The following is an 18,939-nucleotide window of genomic DNA, read 5'->3' as shown; positions in this document are numbered from 1 at the left end:
CTTTGTTATTTGAGAATGAAAAGTTATAGTTGTTTCTTTGCTCGCACTACGATAAGGAAAATGTGTATGCACCTCGAGTACATGACATTAGATATGGATTCATGGCAGAAAATACAGAAATTTGTCCCCCCTCAATTATTGTAATTGACCAGGCGCATCATCAGATCCTTTCAAAGGCTGAGAGAAAGCAAATTTGTTCCGCTCAATAGTCAGTGTTAAATCGACTCTTAAGCACACTGGATGCAAATACACTCGCTGAGCAGCTCCGACACATCCGCGTAGAATCGACTGAACCCGACAGCAGCAAGACTCGCTGCCTCTCTGCAGCCCCAAACTTTGTTAAAGAATCTGAATCAGGAATACTTTATTGATCCCCGAGGGGACAGAGAAATACTGTGTGCACTATACTACAATATATAACAATAGTGTAAATAATAATAATAACGCTGAGAAATAAGATCTATAAATATGTTAAAATGCAAGAATAGTGTAAATAAGAAGTATTAGTTGAAATATACTGTGTTAATGCAGTATAAATATACAGCAGAGTGTTGCACAATGTATAAATTATAAATAAATGACGGGGTTATGAATCTGCTGACAGGGGTGAAGTGAGTCCAGGGGGCCAGTCTGTGGACTCAGACTGTCTTGACACTCTGAGGGAGGAGTTGAAAAGTTTGATGGGAACAGGCGGGAATGACTTCCTGTGGCGCATCTCGGTGGAATGAGTCTCGCGCTGAATGTACTCGTGTGCTTGACCGGCGCGTCATGGCGAGGGTGGGAGACCTCCAGGATAATCACAGCTTCATGAAACTTTACAACCACAAACTAGAGACGAAGGGCAACCAGAGGATGTTTGGCTTTCCTCAGTATATTGATAATAAATGGGGTTTCTGAGCAATTTCCAGAGCAGAAGTGCTCGCCATCCAATCGCTAAAAAAGTCAATTCTTACAGAAATCTCCAAATGTCAAAAGTTTTTTGATACCAAATCACAGCATGAATTTTTCTATTGTGTTCCTCAAGGCCTTAGTGTCTTCATGAGGTATTTTGGAGCAATTTTTGACCATTTTCGAGTTGTCAAAAATGTTTAAATTTTGCACCAAATCTGTGTAACAAATGGTATCGACCCAAAAACTGCAGCAACAACTTATGAGACAAAAAAAGACAAAACTAAAGGGCTAAAAAAAGACTAAAAAAGACAAAAATGGGTCAATGTTAGGAGAGGGAGGGAGGTGGAAGACTGCAGGACTTTTATTTTAATAAAGTTATTTCACAATATAACACGATTAACATCACCATCAGGTAACTGTGTAGTAAAAACTGGCATGTTTGTGTTGCTGCCCTGTCGTCAGTCATTTAAAATGTAAATTAACTTATCAAACAGACTTCTCACAATTCATTCAGTTCTCCTGATAAATTCAATGTCATGTTTCACAAAGCAGAACTCTGATTTAATGAAATGTTTTAATAATTACATGGACGTACTGGCTGGTGGTGTTTCAGAATGTCAAACAGTAACGTCTTACTTTAGATTATTTAACTTTAAGAGAAGTAAATATCAGCCGAAATGAAAAGTCTTTCTACAAAGTCATACATTATGATTTACAAGGAGTATCTGTGTAACAGGGAACCCAGATCTGTTAAATTCAGTAATATGTTAACAGAGTCTGCCTTTCGGTCCAGTGGGACTGGGGTTTCGGAGTAATGTGCAGTCCCCAGTTTCACTACCAGCAAGCCTCGCTACAGTGGGAAATAAAATCAATGAGTCAATAAATACAAACACGGTCGATTTCTTCCTGTGGAGCCGACATGAAAATGATTTTGGTTCAGTAAATTTCTGCTGTCAGTCAGCCTGGTGTCTTCCAGACAGAAGGCTGCTTCTGTGGACGGAGACGCTGAACGCAGGTCGGATTGAACAGGTCTTCTCACTTTCTACGTGGATTCCCAGTTAAGTGTCATTCTTGCAGAGAAAATGTGCAGGTTTTGTTTATTCTCAGCAGGTTGGTAAACCTGCAATTCTTGTGCAGAGAAGCAATTTTTAGAAAATCTATTGAAAGCAGATGCTGTTAACACAGTAGCGGTTATGAATAAGACAAATATCAAGTGATTCTGATTAAATGTGTACAAACATTTAGAACATGCATGGTGCAGTGTCACCTTAATGCTTCCACTGTGACACACACCAGATGTAGTTCTGTATTAATTAAATTAATTGAATTCTGTAGGAGGCTGCAAACAAAGGACAAGAGTGTGTTTATGTGTGTGCATGTAAGTGGGGGGGCCTGAAAATATTTTTACCCACAGAAGTTCTGTTCTATGAGAGTGAACAACGTGAACAACACATGGAACAATCTTAGCAACAATCTGACGTTGCAGGAAGCATTTTTACATTTGTTTTGGAAGTTTTTGAAGCTTGATCATGTTTAACATCATACATCATACATTATAACAGTGTATAAATAAGAGAAAAACACAAAAAGCATAATATGTCCCCTTTAAAAATCATATATATCAAGGGATACAGATTGGAATGACAGCTAAGGGAGCAGAATGACTTCAGCTCCAAACAAATACCAGGATCTGCCTGGAAACTGGGGTCCATGTTAGGTTTGGCGGACAAAAACAAGAGACAGGATTAAAAGACTAACAGACACACAACACAACAACAGAAGACAGAATCTCCAACAGTATTTCTGCTGCTTGGCTCTTGGCATTAGTATCTGGGGATTGTTTTGAAGCTCAGAGGAACCCAGCTGGCTGCAGAAAAAAAGCAGAAAACAAAAAGCCTCAGCGGCCTGTTGAGGAACCTGGACGTGTTTGCTGTGTTGATGGAGGTCGAGGTTCATATCGTCCTCAGATGTGAAAAACAGTCTTCAATAACAAGCTCCGTGTGCTAAACCTGTGCCTGTACCTCCAGAAATCTTTCACCTTAACCCTCACAGTTGTTGATAACAGATTTCTTTTATGGAAAATTATAATTGCTCAGCTTTCTTACACATCTTTCTTATCATTGAGAACTGGTTTTAGGCGTATCATGCTGCTAATACTGCGATTGTATTGGAACAGTCTCTGTGTGTGGTGGGTGTTTTATCTCTGTTCATGTCAGCTGTAGTGAAGGTGACAGAGTCATACTCATCAAAGACACACACACACAAACTGTTGTTATCATGTGTGTCATCTTGTTCCAATAAAGAGCTTCCCGTTGCCTTATCAGCCTCCATACACACCATGACAACTTACTGACTGTTAGTGAGGAATCTTCTCTACCACTGAGGAGCAGATTAGAGCTTTTTCTCTGTAGGTGTTCTGTCTTCTATTAGTTTCCTGCCTTCTTCTTGTTGTATTAGTGACTCAACCATGAGCTTTTATAAAAATAAAAAAAACAAACCCCAATCCACTGTAGTGGGAATTAGTTTGTGCTCCAGATACTGGCAACAGACAGGGATCAAACCAGATCCAACTGACAAATTATGAGTCTCGAATGAAGCCATCACATCATTAAATCCCTTTCAACCCGGAAGACTTGGAGCTTTTGGGTCTTCACGGTTGGCATCGGCTTAATAAATGTAGAGTTTTAGGTTTTTTTTTAAACCTGTGCTACATTTTCTCTGGTTAGAATCAGTGGATGAGTTGGTAAACTTAGTGCATTGCGTTCCCACCAGACCAAGACCACTGGTCTGAGTACGATTGCCACGTTCAGATCTGCCCAAAGGAATAGTACCAAGGAGGAAAAAACCAACCAGAGTCCCATTCAACTGGATAAAACAGCACAAAGACTGAACTCAAATCTTATTGTATTTATCCATTGGTTTCATTTCTTTTAACACAGAAAACAACTCAAGTGAACCAAAATGCATCACTAAAAGCCAGGTGAGAGCGTTCTCTCCTCTCATTGGTCAGATGTGTCTGGGGCGGGACCAAGAACATAAACAATGATAACAAATATCAAGACGCCAACGTGCTTCGTTGTTAGTCCAGGTTGTACCTAGCTTACTGCTAGCAACTGTTGACAAAGGGCATTTTCAAACCTTCACTTTTTAGCCCAGTTGAATGGGACTCTGGTTCGTTGATTCATTCAGGTAGATCTGAACACAGCAATCGTACTCACGAAAACAACCGTAGATACCCTTTAGAGGAAGTGGTCTCAGTCTGGTCCCGGTCTGGTCCAACCTTCATCTGACTGACCACAAGGGTGCAGGTTAAGCTAAACAGCTCCCGTAGGCAGCTAACCAGATAATGAATGAGGTCCAACCTGGACTAGCACAATGAAGAACATTAGATTTGGGTAGAGGAGCTTCTTCAAGACCTTCTTCTCGCTGCAGACACATCTGACCAATAAGCAGAGTGAATGATCTCACCTGGCTTGTAGTGATGCATTTTGGTTTGCTTAGATTTTTCTCTGTATGAAAAGAAACTGAACCAAACCAAACTCATCTATTGATTCAGACCAGAGCAAACAAACTATAGGTTTGAAAAAGCCCTGAAGGGTCTCTCTGCGGTCTGGTGTTCAGATCTGCCCAGACAAATCATACCAAGGGGGAAAACCTACCAGAGTCCTATTCAACTGGATAAAACAATGCAGGTTTGAAAATACCCTTAGAGACAAACCAAAGAATGAACTCAAACCTTTTGATGAACTAAAACTAAACTCACTGGACCACAGAGCTTTAGTGGCTCGCCAAGTCTCTGAATAAACAATCTCACAACATCAAATACTGTACAGCCAGAGGTTCAGGTGAAATACTGTTAGTGGCTAATGTAGCCTCAAGTGGGCTACAGAGGTCTGGTCTGGAAATCTTCAGCCTCATCTACAAAAGGCTTTATATATTATTTATTTATTTTTTCACTCATGCAGTAGTACTCCCAACCTATGAAACCTGTAAACAGACTTTAATGTGTCACTTCCTGTCACATGCTCTATTTAAACTCTGCAGACTCATCTGTTTTGTGTTGTCATTTTCAGGATTATCTGCTGAGTCACATGTACAGCAACGCTGCCCGAGACGACCTGTGGAGCAAACTGTCTCAGGTAACGCTCACCTGTCTGTCTGTCTGTCTGTCTGTCTGTGTGGGTTTTGAACCTTCCCTCCTCTCTTGGCTCAAAGGCTTCAGGGCAGAGCAGTAATGCCTCTAACCCTGCAGCGTTAGTGCCTTGCTCCACAGCAGGAACTCAAACCTGTAGCTGTTCCAGATTCAGCTCTGCAGGGATGAAGCAGACAGACTGATTGACTGAAGTTGTTAATTATTTAACTAAGCGGTTCTAATGAAGGCCAGAGAGACGCTCGTTAAGACCGACTTGATGAGACAGAGAAGGGTGAAAGTCTCGTTGCCATGGTAACATGACTGACAGGTGAAGGCGAGGCTTATTTGTTCTTGTTTGTCCTACACACAAGAAGCTTCTGGAAGAGAGTCAGTGAGTTTAATTACATTCATCTTCGTTAGTGGTGTTCGTTATATTGAGTTTGAACCAGTCGCTCTAATTACCTGTCAGCCAATCAGATCTCTAATTACCCTGAAAGACTGTCATTTTTCTCCATTTAATGATGAACTAATTATTGGTTAACCTCTTGCGAGATTAATCTTGAGTTATTAGGACAGTTAATTACTTCAAATATTAATTATTTATTGATCAGTTAGTGTAAACAGTCAGGAGATACTTGTGCATTGATTATTCATTGATTATTCATATGTTATATGTTTTGTCCAGGCTATGCGCTCAGAGGGGCGGGACATCGACATCGGACAGATGATGGACAGGTGGACTCTACAAATGGGCTACCCCGTCATCACCATCAGCAAGAACCAATCAGAGCAGCTCCCCACTCATTACATCACTGTTACCCAGGAGCACTTCCTGTACGGACAGGAAGTGAAGAACAACAACAGGTTAGATTCTGTTAAAAATCATTTTTCATGCTGGGAATGTTCACAACAATGTTGGAGGGTGAAGTCAGAAAGTCTGAGAAGAAGCAGCTGGTCGCGAGTTTTGAAACAATGATGATCTTAATGTTCAAGATGAAGATTCTGCACCAACAGCAGGCAGTTTTTAGTTTTGGCAGAGAGTGAAGTACAGCTGGTGACAGTAATGAGTCGAGTCTGTGGCCAGTCTTGAAATAATTAGTTTCAGTTTTAATTTGATTATTAATTAATCAAAATAACAACTCATTTTAGGACAGCTTTGGGCTCTAGTAACTTGAGATGTACATTTTCCACTTGCAGATTCATTGATAAAATAATATTAGTCCATGATTCAAATGAAGTCCCACTTCCAAAATTAAAACCACTGGAAGTTGATATCACTCCAAAATTGCAGTTATTAATGTTTGTTGATACTGTTTATATATCAATAATGCAGAATCTGATAAACAGCAGAAACTAATAAACACAAAATGCAAGTTAAATATATTATATAAATATTGTAATTTAATTGATCACCATAAGATCTTGATTATTTTAATTTTGCATCATCAGATGGTTATTATAGGTTTCAGGTTTTAATTCCCCCCCTGGATGTGTCTCCTTTTCAATCTCCAGTAACATTAAAAAGTATCTGTCAGCGATTCTCTACTTTTTCATGTTCTACTTTCAAAATTAGCTCCAGTGCTTCTTGTTTGCTCAACTTTTTAGCTAGCGTTTGTGGCAGTTTTTTAGCACTTATTAGCGTGATTCTAGGGATGGAAATGTTGGTCGCTTGTTCGGTCCACTACTTGCTTGAAAGTCTGTATATAAAGATGGACGTAGCAAAGTATGATGTCACCCGTTGGTTTGCACTGGAGCCAGTTTGAAACCGGTAGTTGCAGTTTATGGTTGGCTTCATCTTTTCTGTTTGGAGCCAGAACTTTCCAAATAAGGAGTGCAGTTGCCTTTCATGCTCTTGTTCACTCGCCGCTACCTCGGACCCAAGCTAACACTAGCTTACTGGGAACACCAAGCACTGTACATTTGGGCTAATGTTAGCTACTTTAGCTAAATTGTGCAGGACAGGTATCATAATCAAATAACATTAAACTTAGTGAAATATTGCAACAGTAGTCTGACTGGGAGAGCAGCAGGTGAGCCAACTGTCGGAGCACTAATTTCCAAAATGACCACCAGCACACTTATTAGAGGGCCTGAATTTAGAGATTGAGACCATAATGACTTGTTGAAAAAAATGGCTGACTTAGTATTTCTAGAGAGTAGTTTTTTGAATGGGAGTCAGTTGGAGCATCTAGCGACCGTTGGTGGCACATTAAGATACTTCTACATCGTCTTCAGCCTCAAGCTGTGGTAGTTACTGCTTGGTTGAGACTGAAATATCTCAACTATTGGATGGATTACCATAAAATTTGGTTCAGACACTGATGTCTTACTCATGACAAATTATAGTAAGTCTGTTGAGTTCTTGGCTTTTCATCCAGCACCATCATCAATCAAACGTTCAGTTTGTTCAATACTTCAATTTATAACATTCCCATTAGCTTCAGCTGTACTTTGTGTTTAGTGCTTATTAGCAAATGTTAGCATGTCAACAAGCCAAACTAAGATGTTAATCATGGCAAACACATTATGCTAATGTTGTCAATTAGCTTATTTCTGTATTGCCACCTTTTGGATGAACTTTACGCTCTTAACTCCACTTACTGTAAGGCTATATTTGTAAGAATAATTGTTCTGAACATTGCAGCCTCTGGGGAACACTAAACAGACTTTAGACTGTTAGTCTTCTTCCTTAACGCACCCCTCCATCTGTTCATATTATTCAGTGCTTCACCACTGAAACGATCCTCCTGGAATACTGTTTCACACCTCAGTAAGCACTAAGTTTGTCCCCTCAGTGATCACGCTGCATTTTCTCCTGAAAAAGCACTTTTCTAGTTTTCCTTCACATTCTTTACCACCTTTACATCATTTATATTTCATTTATATTTGATTCGCATGATGTTTTATTCACACCCTTCACAACCTCTGGAGTTTATTCTCTTTGCTGTTTTATCGACCCACTTTCTTCTCCATCAATACTTCATCAGCTCCTTTCCTCTTTTTTTTTTTTTACCTGTTGTTCACTTCTTTTCTCTTTTCTTTTCAGATCTCTTCTTTCTGTCATGTTTATGTACTGTGCCTGACATTTACAATCCCTCTGACCTACTCAGTTTCTCACCAAAAACTTCTTTACCTCTTCTATTCTATCTTCTCTGTTCTCTTTTTCTTCTTTCATCTGGAGTCTTTTGTGTTTCACTCAAGCTCCTCTGCTCAGAGTCGATCCCGGGGTCCCGTCAGATGATGAACTGAAGCTGTTTGTTGTAGGTGGAGTTGAACTCTTTCTTTTGCTCTTGTTGAGTCTCATGGGGCTGCGTTCAGACGCACTCAGCGGTCCCGGGGCATTCACCAGCACTTGTAAAAGAAACTGTTGTTGTGCTTTTAGTAGAGCCGTCGTCACGGCTGAACGCAGCGGCAGCGATGGATTGGATCTGAGGCTGATACTGCTATTTGATCCTGTGGAGCTGCATTCAGAAGCACAGCAGGGTCCCACAATGTTACACGCTGTTGACTTAAACTTCTAGTTTTGATTCTTTTGGCCTTGACTTAAATTCAGGTAAACACAGAATACTTAGAAATATACATAAATATACAAGAATGTTACTGAACAGTCAATCAGCTCTACCTTTCTGGAGGATAATCTTGTACGCCTTCAGCTCTGCCACAAAACAGTCTGCTTTTGATGGTCTCCAGACCTTTTTTTTATTAATTTAAAGCTTGTTCCAAACAGACAAAATAACTACATTTTACAAGATCATGAACCTTTGATGTTCCTTCTCCCCGTCCATGCTTTCAGCTGAAATCTAATAGATACAACGCAGTATCATAAGCACTCAGGTGTCTGGTTAGATTTGGTTTGATTGTCCAGCAAAAATCATGTGGAACACCTTGTTCAAAAACTAAAAAATTCAATTTGGATTTTTTTTTTTTTTTTTTAATACCAATACAGAAGCTGTTTCGTACTTTCTGTCCATACTGCTGCCTCTACTTTTAAACCAACAGTTCTATTATTCATTACTCAAGGCAGCTATGGCACCACTGTGAGTTATATAAAAAGGTCAGAGCTCATCACTGCTTTAACATACCTGTGTTCCCATTAATAAGCCCATGAACTCAACATCTCTGAATTTTGGAAGGCTGGTTACCAGTGCACCTTAAGAAAATGGGAAAGGAAGCTGCAAAAAAATCAATCTTTTCCAACTTTTTATTACGTTTTTGTAAGTTTAACTGATATGTTGATGTTTTAAAGAAAAAACAGACTATTCTTCAAACAACTTAACATCCCTCTCTACTTCTAGCTCCTCTGTTTTTTTAAAAGAAAAAAAAAATCAGGCTGTTTGAACGAGATGTCTCAAATTTTTGTCTTTTATTTTCCCTCCATCACGTAGCCGGCGCACTGAGGAGAATAAAAATGCTTTTTAAAGAACTGAGCTGGCAGAAAAAGAGACAAGGAGAAATCAGAGGACAGCGTGAGCTAACGATAAGGTCAGGTTAATGATACTGAAGATAAATCATCTCAGTCTGGATTTAAACACATCACAGCTCGTCTCTTGTGATTGCAGAGAAAGAGAAAAAAAGAGGCCTCGTCATCTGACAGGTAAACAGAGACACGACGGGACGATGTGCAGCTGTGTGTTTGATTTAACGAGCCTTAATGCTAAACAGGACAGTGGTATGAATTATTCATGAGTCAGCAGAAGAGCTGGTTGTGAGGAAGTAGCTTTATATTGTTTTCTAATGCGCACATTACAAAGTGTTTGACAATAAATAAAATGCAAAGTGAGTAGAAAACACAATATAACATAAAAAGCAAATGTAAACACAATGGTGGTGAATTCTATGTACATTTCCACAGCATTGATTCATTCTGTACAACATACTCATCACTGTTTTCTCTTTTTAACAGAAATACCGCTTTCATTTACTGATACATATGGGTGACAAATTAAAGGAAAAAAACAACATAAAGTGATTCTACAGTCTGTGAACTCTTCTGGAGGGATGGACATCATTCTTCATAAAGATATTCCCTCATTTGGTGTTTTGATGATGGTGGTGGAGAGCGCTGTCTAACACGTCAGTCCACAATCTCCCATAGGTGTTCAATTGGGTTGAGATCTGGTGACTGTGAAGGTCATAGCATGTGATTCACATCATTTTCATACTCATCAAACCATCCAGTGACCCCTCGTGTCCTGTGAATTGGGGCGTTGTCATCCTGGAAGAGAGACCACTCCCATCAGGATAGAAGGGACGCACAGAACAACTCTGTATTGATTTGCAGTGACTCTTCCCTCTAAAGGGGACAAGTGGATCGCTTTGTATCACATCATAACTTTTCTAAAGGACTTCAGGACAAAGTCAAGACGTTGTGATTTGTAGCACAACAAGCTAGTGAAGCTGTAAATAGAACCACGTTCCTGCACATGCTCAGTAGCGTCTCCTTTACACAGAACTACTCTCCTGAGACTGAAAACGTGATGCTGTTATTAGTCTTTAGAGCTGTTTCTAAACAAACTAACGTGATCAAACTCTTCATAATGAAGGAACATGTCACCCAGTGCAGCGGTGTGACTCATTGATGTATTTTTAATAGTTTCTGGACAACGATGGGGGTCTACAGCACAGAGGAATAAGATATATCAGGCTTTGGATACACAAATAATACTAGTTTCATACTAGTAAAATTGCCAGCCTTATCCTTTAAAGTTTTATCTTGGTTTGCGACACTTGAAATGAAAGTGTAAATGGGGCCAAATGTTTCTTTAATGGAGGAAGAGGAGGGAGAGCCAGGGAGGTGAAGAGCTGTCTGTAGAGTTTCTAAAGTTTCCCTTGTTGAATGTATCAACACAGCCATGCTGTCTTCTGTGTGTGTGTGTGTGTGTGTGTGTGTGTGTGTGTATGTGTGTGTGTGTGTGTGTGTGTGTGTGTGTGTGTGGTTTGCTTCTGCCTTTGATGAATAAACTATTAAAGGGATAGTTCAGATTTTTTGAAGTGGGGTTGTATGAAGTACTTATCCATAGTCAGTGTATTACCCAAGGTAGATGGGGGTCAGCATTCCCCCGGTTTGAAGAAGCAGGCAGGAAGCTAAGCTGTGTACCTCTGTGGGGCAGCAGCAAAATGTTTTTTACACCACCTAAAAAAATCAGTTTAAGTGTTCGCCATATTTAGAATATTTCCGTCGCTTTACCTTGCCGTTAGACAGCCTTTTCCTTTGGCGCTACATTTTCTCAACTGTAGAATTTCTGTATTCCTACACATGCAGATCAGCTGTTTGGATCAGAAAGTGCTGTTGCGAGATCAGACAGCTGACCTGCGGCGTTTTGCTGCCGGCCGTCGTTCACAGCAGCACATTTCAAAGTTTCCGTGCCGCTACTCGTGTCTGCTTCAGGGCGGTGGATGGGGGTCAACATCTATACACTGACTATGGATAAGTACCTCATACAACCCCACTTTAAAAAAATCTAAACTATCCCTTTAACTCTGAGCACACACACACACACACACACACACTGTTGTCCACACACACCGGACTACAGTGTGTGTGCGTGTAATTGAGGTCCAGCCCTGTCAATCACTTTTATATATATATCAGATTAAATATTTGGTTGCCAGGCAGTGGTATTGATCCAAGGTTGCCCGCGGCGACAGATGGCTGTTATGGGATTGGTAAATGGGTCTTTCTCTGGCTGATTGTGTTAGAATGACCCCCACACCACACACACACACACACACACACACACACACATACACACACATACACACACATCATAGTGTGTAAAGCTAATTGTTTGCTGTCTGTAATTAAAATCCACTTTAATTAAAATTTGAATCAATTTAATCAAAATGAGTCCAATTAAAAACAGACTGAGGATTATTACAGGAAGTAAAGAGAAGGTCTCACTTTGAAAGCCTCTTTTATTCGAGTCATTAGTACTCACATACAGTAACTGTTCAGATTAAAATGAGGCTGATCCAATGTATGTGTATGTGTGTGTGTGTGTGTGTGTGTGTTTTGCTATCCTTATTGGGACCATTTCTGGCATAAACACTGACCTTACTGGGACCAGTAGTCCTCATGGGGACCAAAGCCTGCTTCTAATAATGTCCTAACAATGATAGCTGCACAAACGTGTGTGTGTGTGTGTGTGTGTGTGTGTGTGTGTGTGTGTGTGTGTGTGTGTGTGTGTTAACAGCATCTACTGGTCACTAAGAGAAAGCACCAGGAAGCTATTTAATGAGCTTTCAGAGTCAACTCAGCACAGTATTATTTACATGGTAAAAGCTCTTTAGAAGTCTTTAGATTTAGATTTACTCCCCAGCAGACTAACACACCACTTTGTGTTTTTGTGGGTTTGTCTGGTCGTGTAAAAGGCCGGAACACACATGACTTTGGAGCTAATTATGAATATGATTTGGCCATGACGGTTGATGGGAGCGGATCTGTTCCGGTCTCGGTCAGTCGGCAGATAAAGTTCATTCAGTGTGTGATATGTAAAGCTTTTAATCTCAAGTCCTCAGATCCAGTCACTGCCAGCCGTTCTCATAAAGACTTTTTTTTAAAACATGTTTGATATTTGCGACCAGTTATGAGTTGTGTGTCACCTGAGGGAGACGTCCCAGAAAGACCGATAGCTTAGCCTGAAGTTAGCCTCGTCCATTCACCCGCAGTTCCTTCTGTAGGCTCTACAGTCCACATTACCCACACCTCTCCATCCAGGATCTCACCCAAACACTCTTTTTTTTGCCTTTTCAGCACAAATTTCACCACACATACACAATACTTGCAGCTGGTTGGTGTTTGTTTTGGTACAAGAACACTCAATAGGGGTGCCCCAGTGGCCTAATGGTTAAGGCGCACACCGCAGGACCCCTGTTTCATGTCATACCCCCCCTCTCTCTTCCTCTCTCTCTTTCTCTCTCTGTCTTTCCTGTCTGGCTCTCCACTGGCTGTCAAATAAAAGCAAAAAAATGCCCCCCCCCCATCCCCTCGCCCCCAAAAATAGTGTTTAAAAAAAAACACCAAAAGAACACAGGATACTTGGCGTTCTCACAGGATTTGCATGGTCGTCTCCCACCAGAACCCCAGTGGTTACTGAGAAATGGTTCAGTGTTTTGTCTGTGTGATTACTCGGTTGTAAGGTTTATGTTCCTTCCTGATTGCCAGTTGGCAAAATTACAGCATTGGTCTTAAAATGATCTATATTTAGGTTTTATGGCTGTTGTCTGTCAAGAGAAAGTGGGTTATTATAGCACCACTTAGGATAGAGTTTGAGGTGGATGGTTGAGTCAACACTGTGACTTTGGCACTAGAGACTCCTGTTTGTTTCCCATTTCCTGTAACAGTCAATATTGGGTGTTTTTACTCATGATACTCATGAACACAACCCTACCTAACATTAAAAAGTAGTTTTTGTGCTTAAACATAACCACTGTTACGACCCGGCCTTGGGGAAACCCTGGCGCAACATGAAAAGAGTGAGACTCCCTTCTCCCTGGCTCCCAAGAACCACCAGCAACAAGCCCTTTAAAAGTTTATTCAGAATTGTTTAGGCTTCAGGGTGGACTAACAGCAAAATAACACACAAAAGTGAACTAGAGCTGAGGAACCTAAACTTACCTACTCAAACAAAACAAGAAAAAAAAGACAAGCCACTAACCTAACTCCTAATTTGACAAAAACAGGAGAAAATGGGATTAAACAAAATTGCTACCCAACCCTACAAAACCTGTGCTGGTATTATTACATATTGGATGTGGCAAATCAGACGACAGTCATATAAATCTTTTTTATAATGTCATATGTGATTTTTAGAGGTCACTTACAAATGATGTCATCCTGTCGATTTGAGCGCCAGATCAGAACACTAATAGAGGTCATTTTGGAAGGGTGTAGAGGTCGGTGTAAAAAGCGCCTCAAATGGTTCTGAAAGGATCTCTTCAACCATGAATGCAAGAATAGAAAAGTATGCAAATTACACCACTTGAAATGCCTGTCTGAGTATTTAAGAGGTCACATTTTCAAGCATTAAGGTCACTTTTATCTGCACAGGACACATTTCAGCCTGTTATCTGATGTCCTCTTGATAGAACAGACACCACATATTGGATTTATGCATATAACGGTGTCTTTTTGCATCCTTGTAGATTTCAAGAGTATTTTTTCCCCTCTTGTGCACATAAGTATATGATTATGTATTCAGTGGTGAGCTCTGAAACACTTAAAGCAGTGCTTTATCAAATTGAGGCGCTGAGAAGTGCAGCTGCTGACAAGCTGCTTTGGCTACACAGCAGTTTCAGAGATAATATAACAAAACAACATATTTAAAATCTTACCTTTAACCCAAGATAATTATCGACACGGTAATCTGACACACAGCTCAGTCCGGCAGGTGTCAACTCTAATGTACAACAATCTTCTGCTGAGCGCACACTCAGCAAGGTGCAGATCAGTGTGAGCTTCAATGCACCTCCATAAAAATGAAATAAATCTCTTTTCCAGGACCCCACGCTGTACTCACCAAACGTTTTAGGCTATTTCGCCTTCATCAGGATGGCGCCTGAGGCTGCTTCTATTTCCCCTGTATACATTACACCAATTAATCATGTGATCAATAAATCACCATATAATGTACCCTAACCCCTAACCCTAATCCTAACCCCTAACCCTAACCCTAATCCTAACCCTAACCCTAACCCTAATCCTAACCCCTAATCCCTAACCCTAATCCTAAGAGAAATGTTGATGGCTATTTAACCAGAAGATCTAGACTTTTCACATTATCATGCAGAAAATGTACTTTTTCATCTCAAGCCATCAACCAGTAAAAAAGTTAAATATTCATCTTCCAATTTCCAAAAAATGAAAAATAATGTAATTATACTGTGCCTTGAAATACCAGTTTGAATACAGAATTTGATTACGTGATCTGGAAGATGAGTATTGAACTTTTTTATTGATCAGAGACAACGTACCTAGTTGTTTTTGTTTTTTGGGGTTTTTTTTTCCCAAAATCTGCAGAATAATATCTGCTAGCAGAAACCACAGCAATATACCGTATATTAGCATTTCATAATAAGTACATTACATTTATGTGGATTTAAATCTTGCAACATAAACACTGGTAACATAACAATATATGTCTCCCCTTAATTCAGTTCCTACATCTTCCTCACTTCATGATCCCCAAACTAAAGCACAACACAAATACATTCATAACAATACAAATAAAGAAAAAAACAGCACTCAACCTCGACATATAAAAGCACATTCCCCACACTCTACCTGGAAGCAGTCCTACTCATTACTGTAAAAATACAATGAAAATGTGTGCACACATATCCAAACAAATATATACATACACAATGTACATACATGTATATACAAGATAAATATTAACCACGGTTATATTTAGCTATAAATTTGTCACTGATAAATTCATATATTTTAAAGGCCTGATTTGTGACTCCTTCCCAGTAACACTCCCTGATATTAATGTATTATTAGGGCCTGAGCCCAAAGGGCGAAGACCCTATTGTTTTTCGTGCGTTTGTTTCTTTATTATTCTTTATTAATACGCCACTTCAATCCTTAATTTGACCCCCTAAACATGTTCAAAAACTCACCAAATTTGGCACGCACATCAGGTCTGGTGAAAAATTTGATAAAATGTAAAAATTAACCCCCGAAGTGCCAAAATGTGCTCTCTAGCGCCACCTATGTATCTAAAACGGCCGCCACGGCCCGTAGGAATGTCGTAGAGAGATCGAACCAAAACTCAATTATTCGTCTCATCAAGACCTACAAATCATAAGCTGACACCCCTGACCTAAATCCAACAGGAAGTCTGCAATCAGCTTTTCAAAATAAGACTTTGCCCCAATTTTGGCCCCCGAACAAACGCTATCTCCTCCGAGGGCGTTAATGGTATCGGCTTCAAACTTGAAAACATGACTTATCACACTGTGTTGAGCAAAAGTTATTAAAAACTTTGTAATAACTTGAACGGTTTAGATTTAGTAAGCCCTGAAAGTTGGAGTGCGACATTACACCTTACAATGTAAACCAATGGGGAGGCAATCTCTGGGCATGGACTTTGTGCCAAACTGGGGCATCTGGCGTCTAAACTATAAGTCCGACCACTTTCAAACCTGTATCAATGGATTCGCGACGAAAATTCCTACAAAAAAATGTGATTTTTATGTAGGATTTGGCCAAAGTCATGGGATTTATGAGGATATTTCACAAGAAGTGTTCTCTAATATCCTCCTCTCCAACTGCTCCTGGTGATGTCACTCCCTCAGTGCTGTGAAACATTCCGCAATACACACTCATTATAAAATCACAGGAGGAGCAAGAAAAGACCTTAAAACTCACACTCTAATATCTCAAAAACAATAAAAGATAGAAAACACATGTAAATTCAAGATTTGTAGGTCAAAGTCTCGTGACTCATTTAAAGTTCAAATGAAGTTTGTATCTAAAATTATGTGGAAGCAGTAAATGTTCAAAAAGGTGTGGGTTCGCTCACACTCTCCATTCAAATATATGAGTATTTTTCTGTGTCCAGCTGCAGTTACTTATTGTCTCTACACACCTGACAGTACACATGTCAATCAAACTTTCAAAATAAAAGCACACCACACTTGTAAGAAATATCCCTCATTTTTAAAAAGCGTGATCTGATCCCGACGGGCCAGAGCGCAACAGGAAGTATCATGCGTCGTTCTTTGTTGTATTGCTCCTAGGAAATTTGGCCGATGCACCTGAAATTGACTCAGCTAAGATGTAAGACCTTGGTGATGCTACATTGGGCAGGTCATGACCCATGACCAAACGCCGTTGCCATGGCGACACATCCTTCGCCATGAAATACGATGCTGTATTTTAGGGACAAGGGATGGGTCTACAATCACAAAACTTGGCACACATGTCTGGAGTGACACCAGTTAAAATCCTCGAAACTTCATTTGCATAGACGTGACAATATGGCTCAACAGCGCCCTTTTGAAATTTTCAAAATTGTAGCCCCGCCTTCCAGATTAACCTAGGAAAAAGAAATTCGGGAGGCTTATGTATCATGTGAAGACGCACAAAAAAGCCTCTTGGAGCCGTATTGTAAGTCCTACAGGAAGTCGGCCATCTTGATAAAAGTGGTCATTTTTCGCGTTTATGTATCTCATCATTGTCCGCAATCTCAATTTTGTGCCAATTTTGGACCTTGAATAAACGCTATCTCCTCCTTGGGCGTTAATGGTATCGGCTTCAAACTTTAATACTTAACTTATCACACTGTGTTGAGCAAAAGTTATTAAAAACTTTGTAATAACTCGAACGGTTTAGATTTAGTAAGCCCTGAAAGTTGGAGTGCGACATTACACCTTACAATGTAAACCAATGGGGAGGCAATCTCTGGGCATGAACTTTGTGCCAAACTGGGGCATCTGGTGTCTAAACTATAAGTCCGACCACTTTCAAACCTGTATCAATGGATTCGCGACGAAAATTCCTACAAAAAAATGTCATTTTTATGTAGAATTTGGCCAAAGTTATGGGATTTATGAGGATATTTCACAAGTAGAGTACACTAATATCCTTCTCTGCAGTTGAGAGGGAGAGAGAGAGAATGGGGGGGGGGGGGATGGGTGGAGCAGCAGGTTCGTTATGTAGTTTATTAGACAGACAGGAATAATGTGTAGGATTTAATCATTGGTTCACAGCCTGAAGCGGAGGGTGGCAGTAATGCACCTAATATTCTGGTTGTCAATCATTGTTATAAACCAGAAATAGGAGGGTAAAATATTTTCCCGCACAGAGTGGTACATCCTGTCAGCCGAGGGATTTCCTATCTGTGCAGCTGAACACAGCAGTTCTCTACGTACTGTTTTACCGTGATGGTCACGGTGTTTTTTCCGTAGGTTTCACTTACTCAGCTGGCCGACAGACCCGCTGGTTCTCTCCACCTTAACCTAAATAACATATCGGGGCTCGGTGCTCCGGTTGGATCTAAACAGATAGCCAGGGTTAGCTAAGAGGCTAGCAGAGGCTAACTGGTTGTGCTTCTTTCCGGTCATGCTGCAGTTAACGCTCCGCTGCTCCCTGTTTGCTGCCTGTTCTCCGCTTTAACCTAAATAACAAATCGGGACTCGGTGCTCCGTTTGGATCTAAACAGAGAGCCGGGGTTAGCTGAGAGGCTAGCAGAGGCTAACTGGTTGTGCTTCTTTCGGTCATGCTGCAGTTAACGCTCCGCTGCTGCCTGTTTGCTGCCTGTTAGTTGTGTTCACCACGCTAGACTATTTTGTGTTTGTCTCGCTCGGGACTACTGTGTTTGTGCTGCCTTGAGTGAGAAAGTAAACTGATTTGTCGACCTGAAACCAGACAACGTGCGTTACAGACTGCCGTCCATACGTGCGCTCTCTGTGGAAAAAGAACCGCTTCTCTCTCTCTCTCACGATCGCTTTCCCTCCTCCCTCTCTTGTGACTAACACCACACTCACGCGCGCACAGATACACACACCGACATCGTTTTGCACATCTGATGGTCAGATAACGTCGGACAAAAGTGTCCAACCTGCAAGTGTCCAACCCTGTGCAAAGCTGGTTGTGTTTTGTTTGGTAGAATTAGATTTTAGAATAGCTATTTATTGAATGAAGCATTTGTTAACTTTGTTAATTTTGCTAAGTTTCATAAACACTGTTATATCTTTAAAGAGAAGTTCTTTTGTCATTATTGGTAACATATTGTGAAAAGTGGCTGATTGAAGGAGTCAGAGCTCGAATTCAACCGTTCTTTGTTTACCCTTGAATGTTGATATCTCTCAGATATTAACATTCTAGGTGAACTCCCATTTATGAGATTACCTTGTTCGGTTATTAGTCCCGGTTTCCGGGTGGTGCTCCGTATTTGTTAGTTCATATT

The 18,939-nt window shown here is 40.4% G+C and overlaps 1 protein-coding gene across 2 annotated transcripts in view; it reads left to right on the top strand.

The window, feature by feature from the left end:
• LOC137175656 (thyrotropin-releasing hormone-degrading ectoenzyme-like) overlaps positions 1-18,939 on the top strand; it is a 204,256-nt gene that overhangs the window by 150,476 nt on the left and 34,841 nt on the right. For both annotated transcript variants that reach the window (XM_067581467.1, XM_067581468.1), the window contains 2 exons: positions 4,965-5,030; positions 5,709-5,887. In XM_067581467.1, the coding sequence (XP_067437568.1) occupies positions 4,965-5,030; positions 5,709-5,887 (245 nt within the window). The remainder of the gene's footprint in view (positions 1-4,964; positions 5,031-5,708; positions 5,888-18,939) is intronic.

Source organism: Thunnus thynnus, chromosome 23, assembly GCF_963924715.1.
Source record: "Thunnus thynnus chromosome 23, fThuThy2.1, whole genome shotgun sequence".
NCBI classification, from domain to species: Eukaryota; Metazoa; Chordata; class Actinopteri; order Scombriformes; family Scombridae; genus Thunnus; species Thunnus thynnus.
The sequence above is the reverse complement of the archived record's forward strand: the minus strand, read 5'-3'. Positions and strand labels throughout refer to the sequence as shown.